Source organism: Neophocaena asiaeorientalis, unplaced genomic scaffold, assembly GCF_003031525.2.
Source record: "Neophocaena asiaeorientalis asiaeorientalis breed wild unplaced genomic scaffold, Neophocaena_asiaeorientalis_V1.1 scaffold150, whole genome shotgun sequence".
NCBI lineage: Eukaryota > Metazoa > Chordata > Mammalia > Artiodactyla > Phocoenidae > Neophocaena > Neophocaena asiaeorientalis.
This window is the reverse complement of record NW_020176571.1, coordinates 6,644,616-6,667,338: the sequence shown is the minus strand read 5'-3', so window position 1 is coordinate 6,667,338 and position 22,723 is coordinate 6,644,616. Positions and strand designations below refer to the sequence as shown.

At 41.9% G+C, this 22,723-nt stretch overlaps 1 protein-coding gene and 1 pseudogene across 1 annotated transcript in view; one reads left to right on the top strand and one right to left on the bottom strand.

Annotated features, from left to right (window-relative positions):
• Positions 1-15,541: 15,541 nt before the first annotated feature.
• Positions 15,542-15,850, bottom strand: LOC112391951 (acylphosphatase-1 pseudogene; annotated as a pseudogene).
• Positions 15,851-22,489: 6,639 nt separating this feature from the next.
• Positions 22,490-22,723, top strand: part of LOC112391702 (translation initiation factor IF-2-like) — a 1,480-nt gene continuing 1,246 nt past the window's right edge. The window contains exon 1 of the mRNA XM_024733138.1: positions 22,490-22,655. Within this exon, the coding sequence (XP_024588906.1) occupies positions 22,490-22,655 (166 nt within the window). The remainder of the gene's footprint in view (positions 22,656-22,723) is intronic.

The following is a 22,723-nucleotide window of genomic DNA, read 5'->3' as shown; positions in this document are numbered from 1 at the left end:
CCCCAGGTCCACCCCCCCCCCCCCTCCATCAGGCCTGATGGACGGAAGAAGGCATGTGTCCGACTGGATCCTGACTACGATGCTTTAGAGGTTGCCAACAAAATTAGGAGCATCTAACCTGAGTCCAGCTGATTAATTCTAAATATAAAATTTTCCACCATAAAAAATTCTTATAATACATCCATTCCTTCAGAGTAATGAAAGAAATAATTCTTCTCTTGACCTCAAGTCCCTTCTCAAGGTAAGCGCCCCTTTGATGTAAATTCCTCCAATTCCTCAAACCATTCTCTATTAAACCTATTCCAATTAGGCTTTTGTCCCTCCTGCTCTGTTTGAACGAATCCTATCAAGGTCATCAGCGAACTCCATCTTATCAAATCCAAGGGTCAATTCTCTATCCTTCTAACCTGACCACTCCAAAACATCTGACAAAACTCATCACTCTCTCCTTGTTCGAGTAAATTTCTTCCCTTGGCTTTTCATACACCAATTTGCTCTGGTTTCTCATTTACCTTACTGCCTTTTAACAGCATTTCTAAATGCTGGAATGTTCCCAAGGTTCAATCCTTAAGACACTTTTCTACACACACTCACTCCCTGGGTTCCCTCCTCCAGGCCCATGGCTTTAAATACCATTTACATTAAATCTCAGCCTCCAGTTGGACCTGGTCTTTAGGCTGTAGACTTGGATGTCTCCACATGGAGGGCTAATGAGAATTTCAAAGCCAGGAGTGCCCCAGGCTCCTAACTTGTTCTTCCTCCAATTGCCTACCTCAATTGCTTAAGCTAAAAATCAAGGAACTAATATTGACTTCCGTATTACACTTGAACCCCATGCCCAATTCATTAGCAAGTCCTGCCTGTTGAATCTAGCAGTTTTTACTACCCCTTACTACCACCGTTGCCCAAGTCACCGTTATCCCTACCAATACAACAGCAAATAACTGATCTCTCTGCTTCTACGTTTGCCCCCTACAGTCCATTCTCCCACTCACAGAAACAGTGATCTTAAAAACAAATCTGCACTTACTTGTCCTCTGGTCGGAATCCTTCCAGTGGCCTTCCAACATATTCAGAAAAAAAAAAAGGTAAGCATCTCATCATGGACTACCGGGCACTACGTGATCTGCTCTGGGCTGTCTCCCCACCTCACTTCCTGCCACTCTTCTCCGGATGCACCACACTCCTTCCCTGCTGTTCTTTGAATGCATGGGCCAAATGCAGCCTACCCCGTTTTTAGTTGTCGTTAATTTTTTTTCCCTTAACTTTTTGAGATAATTATAGATTCACAGGTAGCTAGAAATAATACAGAAATCCCATTATGTTCCTCACCCAGTTTCCCCTAATGGCAACATCTTGCATAACACAGTCACAATATCACAACCAGGGAACTGATACTGATAAGTCTACTCACCTTATTCAGATTTTGCCAGTTTTACATACGCTCACTTATGTGTGTGTGTTTAGTTCTACGTAATTTTTTTTTTTTCTCTCGGTACGCGGGCCTCTCACTGCTGTGGCCTCTCCCGTTGCGGAGCACAGGCTCCGGACGCGCAGGCTCAGTGGCCATGGCCCACGGGCCCAGCCGCTCCACGGCATGTGGGATCTTCCCCGACCGGGGTACGAACCCGTGTCCCCTGCATCGGCAGGCGGACTCTCAACCACTGCGCCACCAGAGAAGCCCAGTTCTACGTAATTTCATCACTTGTGTAAGTTCTTATGATCACCATCCCGGTCAAGATACAAAATATCAGTAGCTCTATCAGAAGGATACCTCCGAGAAGGAGGAGAAGGCAGAGGAGGAGGAGGAGGGTCCCTCGTGCTTCTTTTTATAGCCGGTCATCTCTGGCCCCGAGTCCCAACCGGTGGCAACCCTTAATCTGTCCTCCATCTCTATAATTTTGCCATTTAAAAATGTATATATAAAGAAAAACAAAAGAAAAAAATGTATATAAATGGGACCTATTTTAGTTTGGGCGGCCATAACAGAGTGGTATAGACCGGGTGACTTAAACCACATTTATTGCTCACAGTTCTGAAGGCTGGAAGTCCAGGATCAAGGTGCTAGCATGGTTGGGTTCTAGTTAAGGTCCTTTTCCTGGTTTTCAGACAGGCATCTTCTCACTGTGTCCTCACACAGCAGAGGAAGACTGAGTTAGTTCTCTGGCTTCTTATTTATTTATCTATTTATTTTTGGCTGCGTTGGGTCTTCGTTGCTGCACGCGGGCTTTCTCTAGTTGCGGTGAGCGGGGGCTACTCTTCATTGCGATGCGTGGGCTTCTCATTGCGGTGGCTTCTCTTGTTGCAGAGCACGGGCTCTAGGTGCGTGGGCTTCAGTGGTTGTGGCTCGCGGGCTCTAGAGCGCAGGCTCAGTAGTTGTGGCGCACGGGCTTAGTTGCTCCGTGGCATGTGGGATCTTCCCGGACCAGGGCTTGAACTCATGTCCCCTGCACTGGTGGGCGGATTCTTAACCACTGTGTCACCAGGGAAGTCTGTCTGGCTTCTTTTCTTTTTCTTTTTTTTTTTTGCGGTATGCAGGCCTCTCACTGCTGTGGCCTCTCCCGTTGTGGAGCACAGGCTCCGGATGCGCAGGCTCAGCAGCCATGGCTCACGGGCCCAGCCGCTCCGCGGCATGTGGGATCTTCCCGGACCGGGGCACGAACCCGTGTCCCCTGCATCGGCAGGCGGACTCTCAACCACTGCGCCACCAGGGAAGCCCTGGCTTCTTTTATAAAGACACTCATCCCATCCATAAAGGCTCCATCCTCATGACCTAATTACCTACCAAAGTCCCCATCTTCAAATACCATCACATTGGGGATTAGATTTCAACTTACGAATTTTGAGGGAACACATACAGTCTATAACAAGGTCACATAACATGTAACCTTTTGAGGTTGCTTCTTTTCACTTAGCATAATTTCCTTGAGACCCATCCAAGTTGTTGCATGTATCAGTAGTTTGTTCCTTTTTATTACTGAGTAGTATTCTATGGTAGGAATGTACCATAGTTTGTTAACCTTTCATCAACCTAAGGACAATTAGGTTGTTTCTAGATTTTGGCTCTGACAAATAAAGCTGCTATAAACCTTCAGGTACAGGTTTTTTATGATTACGTTTTTATTTCTCTGGGATAAATTCCCAAGACTGCAATTGCTGGGTGATATGGTAAGTGCGTGTTTACTTTTGTAAGAAACTGTCATATTCTATACCAGAGTCGTTGCACCATTTTATACTTTCACCAGTAATGTATGAAGGATCCAGCTTTTCTGCATGCTTGCCAGAAAATGGGGTTATTATTTTTCATTTTAGCCATTCTGAAAGGCACGTGGTTATACCTATTGTGGCCTTAATTGACATTTCCCTAGTGGCTAACGATGTTGAGCATCCTTTCATGTGCTTGTCATCTGTATAATTTCTTCAGTGAAATGTCTGCTCAATGTCTTTTGCCCATTTTATTAACTGTTGATTTTTTAAATAACAGCTTTATTGAGATATAACTCACATATTATACAATTCACCATTTAAAGTGTACAATTCAGTGGTTTTTAGTATATTCACAGGGTTGTGCAACAGCCACCATCATAATTAACTGTAGAACACTTTCATCACGCCCAGAAGAAAATCCTTACCCGTTAGCAGTCACTCTCCGATTTCCCCCAAACTCCCAGGCTTAGGCAACCACAAGTCTACTCTTTATCTTTATGGATTTGCCTACTCTAGACATGTCATATAAATGAAATCAAATAATATGTGGTCTTTTGTGACTGGCTTCTTCTACTTAGTACAATACAATGTTTTCAAGATTCATCCATGTTGTAGCATGTATCGGTACTTTATCTCTTTTTATTGTTAAATAATATTCCATTTTAGGGAATTCCCTGGTGGTCCAGTGGTCAGGACTCTGCGCGTCCACTGCCGACGGCTGGAGTTTGTTCCCTGCTTGGTGAACTAAGATCCCGCAAGCCACGCGGTGCAGCCAAAAAAAAAAAAAAAATTCCATTTTATTGGACATACCACATTTCATTTATCCGAGCATCAGTGGATAGACATTTGGGTTGTTTCCACTATTATGAATAATGCTGCTATGAGCACTCAAGTCAAGTTTTTGTGTGGACATATGTTTTCATTTCTCTTGGGTACACCTAGGAGTGGAATTTCTGGGTTGTAGGGTAATTCTATGTTTCACTTTTTGAGAAACTGCCATCTGTACCATTTTACATTCCTACCAGCACTGTATCAGGGTTTCGATTTCTCCACACCCTCGCCAAAACATTCCAGTATCTGTATTTTCAATTATAGACAACCTAGTGAGTGTGAGGTAATATTTCATTGTGATTTCCGATGTGCATTTCTCTAATGGCTAATGATACTGGGCATCATTTCATGTGCTTATTGGCCATTTTTATATCTTCTTCTGAGAAATGTCTACACAGATCCTTTGCCCATTTAAAAAATTGGGTTATTTGTCTTTTTATTATTGAATTGTAATAGCCTTTATATATTCTAGATACAAGTCCCTTATCATATACATGATTTGCCAAAATTATCTCCCATTCTGTGCCTTTTCATTTTCTTTTAAATTAATTAACTTATTTACTTATCTTTGGCTACGATGGGTCTTCGTTGCTGCGCGCGGGCTTTCTCTAGTTTCAGAGAGCAGGGGCTACTCTTCGTTGTGGTGCACGGGCTTCTCATTGCGGTGGCTTCTCTTGTTGCGGAGCACGGGCTCTAGAGCGCAGGCTCAGTAGTTGTGGTGCACGGGCTTAGTTGCTCTGCGGCATGTGGGAACTTCCTGGACCAGGAATTGAACCCATGTCCCCTGCATTGGCAGGCAGATTCCCAACCACTGCGCCATGAGGGAAGCCCCTCTTTTCACTTTCTTGATGGTGTCCTTTGACGTCCAAAATTTTTTACCTTGATTATGTCCAACATATCTTTTTTTTTAATTTGTTACTCATACTTTTGGTGTCATATCTAAGAAACCGTTGCCTAATCCAAGACCATAAATGTTTATATCTATGTGTTCTTCTAAGAGTTCTGTGGTTTTAGCTCTTAAACTTAGGTCTTTGATCCATTTTGAGTTCCTTTTTTTTTTTTTTGTTCCTTCTTGTATATGGTATGAGGTAAGGGTCTAACTTCACTCTTCTGCAGGTGGCTATCCAGTTGACCCTGTAACATTTGTTGAAAACACTATTCTTCCCCATTGAATGGTCTTGCTATCCTTGTTGAAAAATCAGTTGAACACGGATGCATGGGATTTATTTCAGTACTTTCAATTCTATTCCATTGATCTATATGTCTAACCTTATGCTAATACCACACTGTCTTGATTATAGTTTACCGTTGAGTTTTGTTGAAAGGGCTTTTTATTTTCTAAATGCAAGTCCTTTGTCAATATGTGCTTTGCAAATATTGTTTCTGTGGCCTATCTTTTCACTCCTTTATAGGGTCTTTTGCAGAGCAAAAGCTTTTAATTTTAGTGAGGCCCTATCTATCTATCTAGGCCTGTGCTTTTGATGTCAAGCCTCTGCCTGTCTTTGTAAATAAAATTTCATTATAACACACCGTGCCTACCTCGTTACACAATGTCTGTGGCTGCTTTAGTAGCCATGTTGAATAGTTGTAACAGAGACGACATGGCCCACAAAGCCTAAAACAGTTACTATCTGGCTCTTTACAGAAGAGGTTCTTGACCCTCTGCTCTAATCTGCTAAACCTTTACACTCCAGGGCCCTTACACACTCCCTCTGTCTGAAACACTCTTTCCTTGGATCTCCTTCTCACGGCTGGCTCTCTAGTGTTATTCTGGCTTCTACTCAAATTTACCTTAGAGAGGCCTTCCATGACCATATTATTTAGAATACGCAACCCTCCCCATCATTCCACCATCTACTCCCTTACTTTATTTTTCTTCATAGAATTTATCACTTCCTTCACTAGAATAAGCTCCATGAGGGCAGTCTCAGGCACCAACAGTGCCTGTCATATAATATCACTCAAGAAATACTTGAATAAATAAGTGAGTCACAGAGAACTATGTGCAAACCACCTCTTTCCAGGAAAAATAATTCTATTGATATTTATTATCCCATAAACTATTTTGTCAGAGGAACAATACTTGAATGAAAGAACAATAGGTCTGATTCCCTTCATGAACTGTATAATGATGTTTATGTGTCATTTTACCTCCATGGCATTCCCTAACATATAGAGCTAAAGAGTTACATATGAAAAAAAAAAAAAAGAGTTACATACGGCTGGAGAGCAAGGATGTTTGAAAGTCTTTACATTTGTTTTCTAACTCTGTATTCCTCCCTGATCTCCTCTTGAGCCTGAACTGAAATTCAATGGGTCGATAATAATGTAGGTTATCTGTTTCACACTACAATTGATTTCTCCTGATTGCTCTTGAATTCTGAACCTCTTGATCTGTCTGTAGGGGAACAATGTAGAACAGAGGAAAGGAAAGAGAGCTTCGGCATAAAGATACTGGTCACAGGCCAGCTCTAGCACTAGTTGTGTGACCTTAAAAACATATCTCAAGATCTTAAACCTTGTTTTCAGACAGTAACATTTGCCTCACGAATAAATGTATGTAAATAATAATTAATTCCCAATTATTTAACATCTTCTATATGCCAATGTGAGATTATATATATATCTGTCCCCGGTTCCTGGCATAGAGCTCTTAAAACCCTTGTAATTTCCTGAGTCATAAGAACACTGGGAACATCTCTCGTTCTAATAATTGTCTTTGACCAGGTCCCTGACACAGGGCTCCTGAAACGCTTGTAAATTCCTAAGTGATAAGAGCACTAGGAACATCTTTTGTTCTGATGAGGTGAGTGTGGTTGGGTTCCTGGATGGGGGCTGGTCACCAGCAAGACCAAGCCGTGATTAGAAGCTTGGAATTATCAGCCCACCCCTCATCCTCCAGAGCGGGGAGAGGGGCTGGAAATGGAGTTAATAATTGATCGTGTCTATGTGAGGAAGCCTCCATAAAATCCCAATAGTAGGAGGTTTGGAAAGTTTCCAGGTTGGTAAACACATCACACCGCGAGGGTGACGCACCTCAACTCCATGGGGACGGAAGCTCCTATGCTCAGGACCCTCCCAGACCCTGCCCTATGTATTTCTTTATCTGGTTGTTCATCTGTATCCTTTATCGCATCTTTTAATAAACTGGTAGACATAAGAGTTTCCCTGGGGTCTGTGATCCATTTTAGCAAATTAATGGAACCCAAGGAGGGGGTCATTGTAACCTCTGATCTATAGCTGGTTGGTCAGAAGCACAGGTGATAACCTGGGCTTGTAACCAGCGTCTGAAGTATGTGTGTATGGGGGTCGGGACAGCAGCAGTCTTGTGGGACTGAGACCTTTACTTGTGGGACCTGGTTAGACAGTGTCAGAATTGAGTTAAATTTTAGGACATCCAGTTGGAGCCACAGAGAATTGCTTGGTGTGCAGAAAAACTGAGATTTTTTTCCTTTACAGCCAAATACTTTGCTAAGTGCTGAGAATATATTATCTAATTTAATTGTCACAATAATCAGCAAAGATCGATGTCATCCAAAGAGTTAATTATAGTGTCTGGCTAATAGGTATAAAATAGGACAAACTTTCACAACCATTTGCCTCTGGCTATGTCAAAGTGGCCTTGTCAAAAGTAAAATCACTGTTTTTTTGTTTTTCGTCTTTGTTGGGGTACAGTTGATGTAAAATCACTGTTTTTAATGCCAGTGACAACAGCAACAACTGTCTTAAACCTTTGCTTATCCTTAATTCCCAGTAAAATTCTGGGGACTCTGTCGTTTAATTTCTCTATTATTGAGATGTTTCGCAGGCACGTACTTCTTTTTTAATAAAACCACCACCACGCTGGCGATATACGATATCTTAATAATGATAAGGTTGGCATAATTAGGAAGCCCACAAATAAGAGAGGTAGACTACCCTATGATTTTTGAAATGGAAAAACACAGTAGTATCCAATCTTAAGTAGTCAAATCTAATTATTAAATAATTATGCAGCAGGGGGAGCTTGGTGGGAGCTGGGGTAGACAGGGGGCACAGTGGCTTTGCTCACCATTGGTAAAGCGGTGAACACATTTTAAAAAAGGATCACTCCTTGATTTCTGTGTCTCACACCTTGTCCTCACAGTGTCTCCACCAATGTCTTTCCAAAATAGCCTTAACAGCTATCATGTAGACGTACCATCTTTAAATATGTATTGACTTTTAAGATTTTCCAAAAGATGCGATGTTTTGGAAAATGTGCTAAGGAAGAGCAATTGCCCGCCCTGTTCTTCCGCCAGCTCTGCTTTCCTTAGTTTGACCAATAAAAAAATTGGGAAAGACTCTGGCAGTCTGATAAGACCGCCATTCAAGATTCCAGTGAATTCCCTGAGAACGAGCTTATTTAAAGTCTTTCTGGATAGATCACTTGGGCTAAACCCTTGGCTTCAGGCAATATGTGATTTAGTCACCAGATGAAGCCCTACCCTGTCCCCATCCCAGGCCAAAGGGTCATAAATTCTTTAATATCTTTTTGTGACTCTTCATCACAGTGATTTGCAAGTAATATGACTCAGTAACACTTTAGAGTCGGCTCTATAAGAAGAGTTCTTATCACGGTGCAAATTCAGCTATGATTCTTCACACCTATATAGTCATGGCAGTTTTTAGGGAAATTCCCTCTCGTCCAGTTGTGTATAATTTTACCGAGGCCTGTTTGCAATTACAATGCCGAACATGGATATTTTATCATTTTTATTATTCTTGATGTTAAAGCACAAAATGCCACACATGGCAAATACTAATTAATTGTGAATAAAAATAATATGGGAATGTACCGAGTCTATTGGCTGCAATAGTCTCTCCCGCCACCACTTACGTAGGTCCACATTAATAAGACAACAAAAGTTTAGGGAAACGACAGGTATTGAGATTACTAACATAACCATGACAAAACAAGCTGATACCAATCTGACATAAATTCTTAATACTCACATCCTGTTTGTTGCTCTCCATCTCTCTGCTATACTAAGAATTGACTCGCCCTCCAATTCTTCTTTAAGGTACTGCTTCCTGTAAATTGTAATTGGCTAGTTATTTATTTGCTTTATCTACTTAAGCTCCTTCAGAGATGAGGCTGTGTCAGCCCCCCGACCCACGGGCACACCGATAAGTACTTGTGGAAGTAGGTGAAACCTCATATAATTCTAGTGTCTTAGATTAACTCAATTCTGGGGTCCTCAACAAAGCTCTCTCCACTTGTTCAGTAGCCAGTGGGAAGAATTTTATCAAGTAAAGGGAGAGAAAACGGAAAGAGCTGAATATGGTGCAAAATGGAACCTCTATATTTTGAGTCATTGCTCTGTCACCAACTAGCACTGTTTCCCCATCAGCAAAAGGAGCAGGGATTAGGTGAACTTGCTGTCATAAAACTCTGTGATTTAATGTGGCTTATTTTGCCATATAAAATTAATAAAATATTTGAAATAAACCACCTCCTCACAGCTTCACCTAAACAGCATCAGTGAGCTGCAGTGGAGTCAGAAATCAGGACTCTGCTTAACCAGTTATCAAGTCCGAGTGTTTCCTCCTTGACCAGCTCTCCTGACTTGGATGCATAGTTGGGGATCAGCTGAGCTGTATGGTGAAACACTAGTATTATCTCCTGAGTTTATTAGGAGGAAGGGGAGAATTAGGACAGACCATTCCTTTGACTATTCCACAGCCTCCTTATTACCCTTTCCTTTTCATTTCTCTCTGCAGCCCCTGCCCCCCAGTGTCTCTCCTTTCCTCTGTCTGCTAGTTCTTGGCTTCCAGGTCATCATCATTCAGGGAGAAAATAAAAACCAAAAACCTCTACAACTCTTCTAACTCAAATAAATATACTTTTAAAAGTAAGGTGCTATACTTGCAGTGAATGAATGAATGAGCCATAATTTTCTAAGGAAATTCCAATTTTCATCTTTCAAAAACCTACAGAGTTATCATGTGCATAGCACTTAAACTCCTGGTAGGTATCTTTCAAGGCCAGCACAGTTCCCTTTGCCTGGATGGTTTTTCTATGGCTCTCACTCTCTTCAGGTCTTTGGTCAAAAGGCACTTCCTCAGACCCATTCCTTCCCCCACCTGCAATTGAATATGCCAGTCCCCTCCCCATTTCTTACTACATATTTTCTTCATAAGATTGATCACTGTCTGGCATTTTATTACACATCCACGCATTTTCTTGTCTATCCCTTCCCTAGAGTATAAACTCCAGGAAGGCAGGACCATTGCCCACGTCGTTCACTGTGAGGTCTCCAGCACCCGGAGCAGGGCTCGGACACGGTAGGTGCTCAGGAAATAACAAATATTCTCTCAAGTACTCTGAGGCTATGTGCTAGTTTCTCCAGAGCCCTAGGACCCCCTTCTCCCTTAGTCCCGCCCAACCGTGAGTCACCACCCACCTCTACCCGAGCCCAGCTCGGAAGCTCGTCCTCCCGCCTGCCAGCCACAGGGACAGCGCTGCGCACCCACCACCGGGACCGGGCAACTGCGGTTGGGCCCGGCGGCTCCGCTCAACCGCCCATCTCCGAGCTCACCCACGCCTCTCCGCTGGTCCCAGGAGGCCACGCCCGGGGGTGACAGCGATGCCGCCACTGTGCTTCCGCCCGCCCGGCTGCGCGGCCGTTAGGACCCCCCGCGCGGCTACGAGATGCCCAGGATTCTGTTTTGAACGATCCGTTGATGTGGGAGGAAAACGTGACTCGTGGGTCCGGCTGCCTCCGTTAAGCAGGACGCAGGCAGCCACCCCTGGCGTGAGCAGGGGTCGCGCTCTTGAGTCCCCACGACCGCGGCCCCAGTCCTACTCCTCACCCTCGCGCCAAACTGACCGGCCGGGCCGCAGCCCACCCCGCTCCCACCCCGCGCCCAGGCATCTTCGAGAAGAGAGCGGGGAACCCTTTACGGGGAAACGACTCTGGGCCCCACCATCCTTGATGCCGCCGTTAAGAGGGTGTTAACATTTCTGCTTTAAGAGATACCGGTTCCCTCTCAGCGCCTCCGCGCCCGGGGCGTGTTGCCCTCAGACAACTCTGCGGGGTGGGCCGGGGTCGAGGCTGAGAAGACAGAGGGCAATTTCTAGTGGTTCTTTTGGACCCGGTGGCTCTTTTCTAATGAAAAGCCCCAAATGTCTTTCCTTCCACCTCCTGGAAAGGACTCTTTAAAATTTGGGGTTAGGAGTAATAAAGGTCGTCCCGCGCTGCCTCGTGGGTGCTGTCCAGGGAGTGGTTGGTGGGCAAGAGAGGGACCGGTGCTTTGGAGATTGTTCTCCCCTTTGTCCCCTAGCTAACTTGGAATTATTTAGAGCCTCATAGTGATAGCATGGCCTTTCAGCAAGGGCTGAGTCAGTAGTGACAAGGTTTTTTTTTTAAACGTCTGCATTACACTTCTCAAAAGGGAATATTCCCAGTGAGCAATAAACTCAGGGAAAATGTGTGCAGCTGAATTGGTCATATCAGGGAACTCCAAATTAAAACCACAGGAGATGCTACCGTACACCCACTAGGATGGTTAAAATGAAGGAGGAGGAAAAGGAAAGAGAGAGAGAATGCCAAATACGGGACGCCAGAACTTTCATACGTGGTTAATGGGGGTACAAGATGATAAACTGGCGCACTTTGAAAAATATTTAGCAATATTTATTAAAACAGAACATATGTATATAATGGAATGTTACTCAGCCATAAAAAAGAATGAAACAATGCCATTTGCAGCAACATGGATGGACCTGGAGATTATCATATGAAGTGAGGTAAGTCAGAGAAGGATAAATATTATATGATATCACTTATATGTAGAATCTTAAAAAAATGATAGAAATGAACTTGTTTACGAAACAGAAGTAGACACACAGACATAGGAAACAAACTATGGTGACCAAGGGGAAGTGGGGGGGATAAATTAGGAGTTTGGGATTAACATATACACACTACTATATATAAGATAAACAACAAGGACCTACTGTATAGCACAGGGAACTATACTCAATATCTTGTAATAACATATAATGGAAAAGAATCTAAAAAATATATGTATGCATACTGAATCACTTTGCTCTACACCAGAAACACAACATTCTTCATTAAGAAACACAACCATACTTCAGTAAAAATTATTTAAAAAAACCAAACAGAACATATGCCTGCCCTATGACCCAACAATTCCACCCCTAGATATATACTCAATAGAAATGCATACACACGTTCATCAAAAAATAGGTATTAGAATGTTCATCTCAGCAGTATTCATAACAATGCCAGACTGGAAATAATCCAAATGTCCTTTAAGAGAAGAATGGATAATTTACATTGTGTTATATTCACACAGTGGAATATTATACAGCAATGAGAGTGAATGTGCTATAGCAACCTGCAGTTATATGGATGAATCTCACAAAGTTGAAGAAACCAGGCGCAAAAGAGAACATATCGAATGATTCCATTTATATAAAGGTTCAAAAACAGGCAAAACTAAGCTGTGGTGTCATAAATCTAAATCTGTGGTTACCCTTTGGGGGGTTGTGACTGGGAAGGGACACCAGGACTTCTGGGGTGTGTTCTGTGATTTTGTCGGGGTGCTGTTAACTTTGTAAAAACAATAATCGAACTGAGCATTTTTCCATATGTGTTTTACTTAAAAATGTTTTTAGTTAAGAAAAAAAAGGGACTTCCTTGGTGGTGCAGTGGTTAAGAATCTGCCAGCCAATGCAGGGGACACAGGTTTGAGCCCTGGTTCAGGAAGATCCCACATGCTGCAGAGCAACTAAGCCCTTGTGCCACAACTACTGAGCCTGCGCTCTACAGCCCGTGTGCCACAACTACTGAGCCTGCGTGCTGCAACTACTGAAGCCCACACACCTAGAGCCTGTGCTCTGCAACAAGAGAAACTACCGCAACGAGAAGCCTGCGCACCACAACGAAGAGTAGCCGCCGCTCGCCGCAACTAGAGAAAGCCTGCGTGCAGCAACGAAGACCCAACAGATCCAAAAATAAATAAATAAAATAAATTTATTTTAAAAAGAAAAAAAAAGCCTTAACTATTATTAATTTGTTCATGTTCTCCTCTATTCAATTCAACATACATTCATTTTATAATCACTATATTAGTAAATAAGGCACTATGAGGCACTGTGGAGTCCTGGAATGATGTCTCTGCCTCCCAGGAGTTCATCATCTAGGAGGTGTTACAAATAAAAGTCATTGCTTGGGCGTAGTCTTTAATACTATACTGTTAGGGAAGTCCAAAATAATTCCCTTGGAAGAAAGTTGGGGAAAAGAATATGCATCTATGCAGAGTTTCTGAGTTAGAAGGGCTCTTAAGAGGCTCATGATTTCTCGTGGGCAGGGACCAGGGTAATCAACTGTCTCACTTTCCCCAGGACTCAGGGGTTTCTCGCAACAGGGGACTTTTAGCACTAAACCCAAGATAGTCTTGGGTAACCTGGTATGGATGCACATTCTAGCAGGGGCTGAGCCTGATTCATCTTTGAACTTGTTGAAGTTTCCAACATAAAGTCTGGGACATACAATTGATTAATAAGCTCAATGAATATTTGTTGAAATGGGGGAAAATGTTAACTGAAATAAAGGCACCTGTTTATGTGATGCCAGTGGTTTTTTGGGAGCAGGAATTGTGCAAAATATGGGTTAGGGACAGGTTGAGGAGGGCTTTGAATGCCAAGCTGAATAGTGTGTTTTATATTTTACTGGTAGCCATGGAATGCTTTTGAACAAATACAGTGACATGAAAAAAAATCTGTGTTTCTCCTCATCAAATCTGGGTCACTGAACAGGACTAGATGGCCTAAGTAGGGTTGGCATAAGTCTACAAGTTGAGGTCCATGTAGAAGGTTATTAGGAGTCCAGAAAAAAAAGTTAAATAATAGACTTTCAGACCCTTAAGGGAACTAAGAGCTTCACTAATCTAATGCCTTCCTTATTTTTTAAAAAAATATTTATTTATTTGGCTGCATCGGGTCTTAGTTGTTGCATGCGGGATCTTTCATTGTGGTGCATGGGCTCCAGAGCATGTGGGCTCTCTAGTTGTGGAGCCACGGGCTCTAGAATGTGCGGGCTCAGTAGTTGTGGCCCGTGGGCTTAGTTGCCCCACGGCATATGGATCTTAGTTCTCAGACCAGGGATCAAACCTGCATCCCCTGCATCAGAAGGTGGATTGTTAACCACTGGACCACCAGGGAAGTCCCCTTCCTTATTTTTTTTAATATTTTTTTCTTATTATAGTAGTTCCCTCTTATCCATGGGGGATACTTTCCAAGACCCTCAACGGATGCCTGAAACCGCAGATTGTACCCAACCCTATATATACTATGTTTTTTCTTATACATACATACATACACATGATAAAGATTAATTTATAAATTAGGCACAGTAAGAGATTAACAGCAGTAACTAACAATAAAATAGAACAGTTGTAACAACATACTGTAATAAAATTTATGTGAATGTGATACCATGACAGTACATCTGGTAAAGCAGCCGGCTGCCAAGTGAGTGATCAGCCTCAATGAACTGGACCAGGGGATGATTCCCATCCCCGGCAGGACGAAATGGGATGGCTTGAGATTTCATGATGCTACTTAGAGTGGCGCGCAATTTAAAACCTGTGGATTGTTTATTTCTGGAATTTTCCATTTAATATATTTTCAGACAGCGGTTGATTGTGGGTAACTGAAACCTCAGAAAGTGAAAGTGCTAAGAGGGTACGACTGTATATGTTCCTTTTACAAACTGTTTCTTCCATACCTTTTTCCCCCCTCCTTTCTTAAATGTTAATATTTATCTGTAATACTAATTTTAGTTTGCAATAAATGAAGGCCCAGTAGTAAGGTGACTTGTCCAAGTTCATTCGGCAGGTCCTAAGCAGGTCCTGGTGTTTTTTCTGATTTTCCTGTTGCCCGAGAGGCTATGACTCAGTGTCTCATGTTCTCACTAATCAAGATGCCAGTGGTTTATCTTTACTCGCTGGAGGGCGTGGGCCTGTGGTGAGGAACAACAGCAGTTTTTTTTCCTGGACGCGCAGGCCCAGCGGCCATGGCTCACGGCCCCAGCTGCTCCGCGGCATGTGGGATCCTCCCGGACCGGGGCACGAACCCGCGTCCCCTGCATCGGCAGGCGGACTCCCAACCACTGAGCCACCAGGGAAGCCCCACAGTTCTTTAAGTATATGAATTATTAACCTAAAAATAATATTGCATGTTTCCACATATTCATTTAACATTACTAAGAACAAAATGCCCTTTTCTCTCATAAACACAATTGTTTTTAAAGGTTCTAATGTGTCTTTGTTGATTAGAATTGTAGTTGTAATCCTCCCGTCATACATATAATATGCAGTAATAATCAAATATCTGATACTAAAATAACTTACTGATAAATTCTAATACTGAACACAGAATAGTTCTATCTCTACTAACAATAAAAAGCAAAACCACTTAGTTTATCTTGGAAAATTTAAATTCTGGCCATTATTTTACAAGTTAGGAATCTGAGTAATCCAACTATGAGATGCCTTTCTCATTGTAGAAGTTTGCTCTGTCGATGCGCGTTTGTTTTGGGATTCCCTCTTTTTCCAACCATCCCTGCATATGACGCACTTTGGAGATGCAACCTTGAAATTGCCCTCATACTGTGCCCTGGTCAGTATTCTGGATCCAGCCTCCAAATTCCAGCTTTTGCCCCTCAGCCTGAGTATATTTGCGGAAAAACACCCCGTGTGCCTTCCCCCCAGTTTCATAACCCACTGATATCAAGGTGTCCCCTTCTCCCAGGCTCATGCTCAAACCCTCCTCGCCCTCCTCTCACGTGGCGGGAACTACCCAGGCGACCACCACGCCAACGGTTCCCCCAGCCGAGTAACCGACGCGCCGGAAGCCTAGACAATTCTTGAAAAAAATTTTAACATCCTCCCCCTTCCTGCCCCACCCTCAATCCCACTTTGGCATAAGCAAGATATACCTTATTATGCTAGAATTATTTACAGCCTAGTAATAATTTTCTCATGGTACTTTTATTATTGCAAATACAGCTGCCTCTCATTCCTCCTCTTATTTCTAAACTATGGCCATAATGATACTGAAGGGCTAGTATGATATACTCTCTTGTAAACTATCTGGCCTAGGAGATCCTGGAAAATCATAAAAAGATGGGATCACTTTGGATGAACAGAAGTTACCTGTTACTGAATCTTGACCCATAGCCCTTGCAGCTCTGCAGTGGGGACAGTTATAATACTGATGGGAAGTCCTTATTCTGGTCCCTCAATTTCAAAGCACAATTTTTAGACAGCGTTAGAGCTTTGCTGAAACGTAGCTGTAAGAAAAAGTCTGGACTAGGAAAGAAAAAAAGAGGTCCATTTGTGCTGGGAAGCAAGGGAATTCCATAATTTACAGTATAGATGGCATCTCTCAACACTCTCAAATAGTTCTTCCTACCCTGGAATTGCAGATTGTAGGTTAAACACCTTATTTTTCATTCACTGGATGTAGAGGATACCTTTTCTCCAATTCCATCTATCTTTTCAATTTTTCTAGGAAGGTAGGTTGAGGGGAAATCTACTTTCAAATTTTAAATGCCTCAGGGTGTTAAGGAGAAAATGGTAGCATTTTCACAGATAGGTAGCTTCCTAGGTAGATCTGTGGGAGCAGATTTATCTTTCAATTTATGGCTGGAAAAACCCAGGTGGTGAGTGTGAAACATTTTTCCAGGATCATAAAATTGGCATATATACCTTTAAAAACATATTTTAAAGGTCTGGCATACTTTGTAAAAGTCTTCTCATTTTGGTTCGGTTCATAACCTGCTATGTATCAGACACTGCTAGACACTGGATATGCAACGATGAATAAAATAAACTCCATATCCAAGCAGTTTTCTGTAATGTGATTAATGCCCTTCCTTCAGACAAATTTTTACAGTTTCCTTCACCTCCACGCAGCCTCTCCAATTATTTTGTGAATGGTTTCTTTAGGAACCCACCTGCTAGGATACTGTGATCCAGGGTCAGTCCTTAACTTTCTGTATGAGAACCTCGGTTTCCCCATCCTTCCCTAAAGGCAAGGCTAAACCCCACGCTTTTCCTTTCTTCTGTCTCTTTCATCCTTTTAGTATAAGTAAATGGGAAGTCTGGGACCAAAGGCTCATATGAATTTAATTATCACGTGTATTTTAGAAAACCACGGTAGCCGCTAACTTCGCTGAGTAAACAGGAAACTATCGATCCCACGCAGGAAATGGCCTTGTTTGAGGACAACGAAGGTTTCGCGGATTTCCCTTTCTCCTTCAGTTCCCTTCTAAACTCATCTCGAGGATTTCAATCCATTTGGTCCTTCACTACAATAGCAGACTCCGTCTCACTCTTCCCAATTCCACCGTAGACATCGTCCCTGAGAGAATGGTCAATTGGCCCTTCCCTTTCGTGGACATCTTTACGCCTTGTTTTACATCACGGCAAATCCCAACCAATCAGCAGTTCTGGTGGGAGGTACTAAAATAATCTTCACTTCCTTCCCAAACATCCGCCTCTCGCTTGCGTCATCCTGATAGATTACATACGTAGCCAGTCAACAAGCAACCTTGGGCCCGGCCTACCTTAAACCCAATCAATTAAAATGAAGACGGGGAATTGGGCGGAGAATGGAAAACTTGCCCCCTCTTTTGGAAATGGTTTGAAAAGGTGCGTCCGGATCTCTTGAACTTAACAATTTTCGACCAACGATCACTGCATACTGCGTGTCTCAAACGCCCCAGTTCTGTTCCCCTTCGACCTCACCCCAAGATGAGCCCCACCCCTCATATCCCTCCCCCCGCTCGCCCCCCATTTCAGTAGAACACATTCCCATCATGAATCATCAGGAAAGGATCCAAACCCCAAAGGCCCGTGCTTTACACGTTCCTCCCCGCGCCGGTAGAGTAGGGGGAAGGGGAGACCCTGCAGACCCCGGCGCCAATCTTTCCATTCAGTGTGTCTCTCCTCCCTTCCCCACGTTCCCGGGTCGGAGCTGACACGGGAGTGGGAGGAGCCGAGGGCCTGCTCAGCTTGGGGAGAGGCTAACGCTTCTTAAGGTGGCGCAGAGCTGTTAGGTGGCTGGGCCTCTAAACAACTGGGATGTGACGTCCTCCTGCCTCTCAACTTTGCTTCCCACGCAGTTTCTCGTCTCTGGTCCCCTAACCTTAGTCCTAGTCTTATTTTTAGAAAGAATAAACAGGTTAGGTAGGTAAACTAATGAAACTTACAATAATAAAGTTATGTAAAAGAAATACAAACCACGGAGAGAACTTTTCCTTTACGATGTAATCTCTTCTTCTGTGTTCTAGTCTTTTCTTCCGAGATTACCTTTTAAAGTAGCCGCTAGAATTTTTCTGATGCGCAAATGTGGGCTCAGATTTTGTCTGATAAATATTTTTTTTTTTTTTTTTTTTTTTTTTTTGCGGTACGCGGGCCTCTCACTGTTGTGGCCTCTCCGGTTGTGGAGCACAGGCTCCGGATGCGCAGGCTCAGCGGCCATGGCTCACGGACCCAGCCGCTCCGTGGCATGTGGGATCTTCCCGGACCGGGGCACGAACTCGTGTCTCCTGCATCGGCAGGAGGACTCTCAACCACTGCGCCACCAGGGAAGCCCTGATAAATATTTTTAAGTGAATCATTTGTATGTTTGTTTATTCTCTCCCCACTAGATCTGACGACAGCCTCTAAGGGAAGAAAGAACCCTTTGCTTAGAGGTTGCGGGTTACCTCCTAGTCCTTTTACCGAGGGTTCCCTGGAAGCTGGAAAAGCAGAGGTGGTATATCGGGCCGCCTTGCAGTCTTGCCTCTAGTTCAGTCTTCTCAGTTGTAAAATGGGGATACCTTCTAGGTTTAGTGTTAGTACTAAAAGACTTCGTGTAAATGAAAACACACTGTGATCTGAAAGGTGTAAAACAAACATTAGATAATATAAATATAAAGCATGTAATAAACAATTACAGAGTCCTTACTATGTTCCAGTGCTTTTAAACAGTATTTTTAAAAAACTATTTTGTAAAATTTCAATCATATGCGAAAGTAGAGAGAATAGTATTAAAAAAAGACAAATGAAAAAAACCCACGTTGTAATAAGCAACACTTGGCTAGTCATTTATTACCTATACCTCTCTTCCTCATCACTTGGTTATTTTGAAGCAAATTTCAGGCTTTTCATGACTAAATACTTTAGTATGCGTCATGAAAAGATAAATATCTTTAAATAATAATAACACAATTCTATTAACATATCTAAAATATAACAGTAATTCTTTTATATCACCGAAGTCAGGATTGAAATTTCACCAATTGCTTGATGTTTCTTCCAGTTGCTTTGTTCAAATCAGGATCCCCCCAAATGTCCATATATTGTATTTGACAGATATGTCTCTTGATCCATATAGATTGCATTTGGTTGCCTTGTCTTTTAAGCCTCTTTCAATTTCTAGGTTACTCTTCCTTCATGCACTTATGTAAGTGCATTCCATGCATGAAATCACACAGTCCCTCCCCAACACTATGATGTAAGTAATATTATTATCCCCATTTTACTGATGAGGAAACTGACTACCAGATCAGTTAAATGACTTAAGTTCTCAATTATTGAGTGTCAAAGCTGGGATTTGAATACACAAATTTTATCCACTATACCATGTTTCATATAACACACAGGTCTTTCATAAGTGCTTCCAAAATATGTACTGTGGCATATTGGTCACCAATAGTATGAAGAAGCATTTCGCTCAAGGTAGACTAGCACTCATGAAGAATTATATAATATGTTCTATTATTGAGAAGGGTGAATCTTGCACATCTTTATTCCTTGCATGTTTCAGTGACTATATTTTTATTCTGCTCCATATCACCCTCCTTAATAGAAAGTAAATGGAAAGTGAATGCAAGTGCTTCTCCCTGTCTCAGGGCAAAAGCAAAACAAAACTAGCTTATTGGTTTCTGTTTTTGATTTAAAAAAATCTCATAAGCAAACAACCATACAAACGCTAATTATAGATATAGTAGAAAATGAGGTAAATTATAATAATCTTTAAGTTTACATCTTTGGTATATATCCATCTATGTGTTTGTGTGTATGTACCTATGCAAATATATACATACACATACATATATATTTTAAAAAGCAACTATATAATCATATTATACAATTTTTTTTCTTTTTTTTTATAAGCCTGTTGAACACGAGGTTTATTTTAACTATGAGTCCACTATGTGCTATACTGACAGTAGATACAGGGCCAGAATAAGGTTGTAAATATTTATACACGTGTAAAAAAACTGCAACTTACACATACTTTATTTACTTGATTGAAAGCCTTGTGGTACATAAAATGCTTTCTATAGTTGATTTCAGCTTTGTTCCCACCGAAGTGAGTTGTATCTGGGTTTTCTGTGCTCAAGACTGCTCAATTGCTGCTGCTGCCGCTGTTGGTTTGTTTTCTTTCAGGATCAAGGTAGGTACTTTCATATAAAATCTTGTTTTTAATTCCTTCTCTGTCAAGTCTTTCCTGGATTCTTAGCTTTGCATAATTATACCTGCAGTGGAACCAGCAACCTAGTCACCAAGATAAATCCTCACACTCCAGCGTCACATGATCTTCTAATTCTACCTTCCCCTTCCCGGGCTCCCTGTGATCCGGCGCATCCGCCAAGGGGACAGTCTCCCTACAGACTTTTTTAACATGATTTTCTCACGAAAATATTTAGATTTAGAAAAAATATTTAGAAAAATATTTCTCACGGGAATATATTTAGATACATGAAAAAAAAATTCGTTCTTTAAAATAATACGTGACTATAGCAAATATCTAAATGGTAAAGAAGACATAAAAAGAAAAACATTTCCTCTCTAATTCTACTTCCCAGAGTTAAATAAAATTACTCACTTAAAAGCTAAGTAGTATCCTATTATGTAACTGTACCATAGCATATTTAACAGTTACCTTATTATGGATATTTATCTGATTTGCTACAGTTATAAATAATGCTGCAGCAAATGTCTTGTATATGTCAAGGAAGTTCTTGAGCTTTTTATTTTTCTCAATTTCCAGGAAAAGAAAGTCTAATCCTTCCCTAACTTTCCCATTTTTAGTACTTTGACCTCTCTACCCCTGCTCCTCAAATTTCATATACATAACAAATGTCAAAAAAGGGTTGGAAAAAGAAACATAACAAAACATGTAACACATAGCAAGAAACATTTGATGCCAAATTATCTGTGTATGGGAGAATGAGTTAATGTTTCAAAGAGGAAGGGAAAATACAGTTTTAATCCTGGATATTGCAAGGGTGGAAAGAAAGAAAAGGCTCAGTTGGAATTTACTGCCTTTAATTACATTTAAAGGAATGACTTTTAATTCTGACAGCTCAGGAAAATGGAATATAAGTTAAGAGTCATTTGGATTTTGGATATGTTAATTTAAGTCCTGACTTTGCTTCTTACTAATGATCTGTACTCAGAAATAGTCAATGCCTCTGAGTCAGTTTTCTCATCTGTAAAATAGGTTTAATAATAGTGCCTTATGGGATTGGGAAAAATTAAATGTGATAATGCATGCATAGCTGAATTCCTAGCACATTGTAAATATAATGTAATTTATATATATATATAGTATTATATATTTAGCTAGAAGACAAAAAAACCCTTTAATATCTAAATGTGAAATGTAGTGATCAAGCTGTAATCCTGAGTATGCGTTCTTTTTTTTAGCAATTAAAATATTTCATGGATAATATTTTTGCTTTCTTATTACTTTATGTGACAGAAAGTAGAGTACTTTGAGAAAAGTTTAATAGGCCAGAGGCTGAAATATATAAGAATTTGCAGAGGAATAATATGATTCCAGGAGGAAAAATGGAAAAAAATGGGACAAAAAACGCCTCATGGCGTTTTTTGTCTTTGGGTGAGGATTATTCTATGAGGGGCAGAGGATGTGAACATTCTATACTGTGACCTGGTTAAGATTTGTTATAGAATTGTCAAGTGAACTGAACAATATATATTTTTGAACAATATCCTTTATCCTTTGTATACTGTACAGTTTAAAAAGCATTTTCACATAAATGAGCTCATTTGATTCTTGCAGCAGCCTTATTGCGTGGGCAGGGCGAGCATCAGGATCTCATCTTCGCTAACCAAGATTCCATAGAACGAGGGCCTTGCACAAATTTATAAAGCTAGATCTTCTGATGTTTAGCCCAGAGTTTTCTCCGTTGCACGCTCGTTTTTCCCTTTCTACACTCAGTCATTCCACAAGCATTTACTGAACTCCGGGATGATATCAAGGTAACAGACTAACTTTGGCCCAACCCCATACCCCTTTCAAAGCTATCCCAGGGGAAAAAGAAGCCCATCAAAGACATTCCTGAGAAAACCGATGTTCATCTGCGTATAGAAGACAATGAAAAAAGGTCAGTGTGGCAGAATTAGCGTTGAACTGAAATTGACAGTTCCTGCGGCGCGAAACAGGGACTCTCCCGACAGACAGCAGGAGGGTGTCAGCTCGGGTGGATGGCAAGCTGCACGGGGCCAAGTGGCGGGGTGGCGGCCGGAGGGCAGCGAGCGCGGTGTGCGTCCCCGGGGCCGCGGGAGGCGCGCGGCGTGTCCCCAGGGAGCGCGGGGCCGGTGGCGCGGC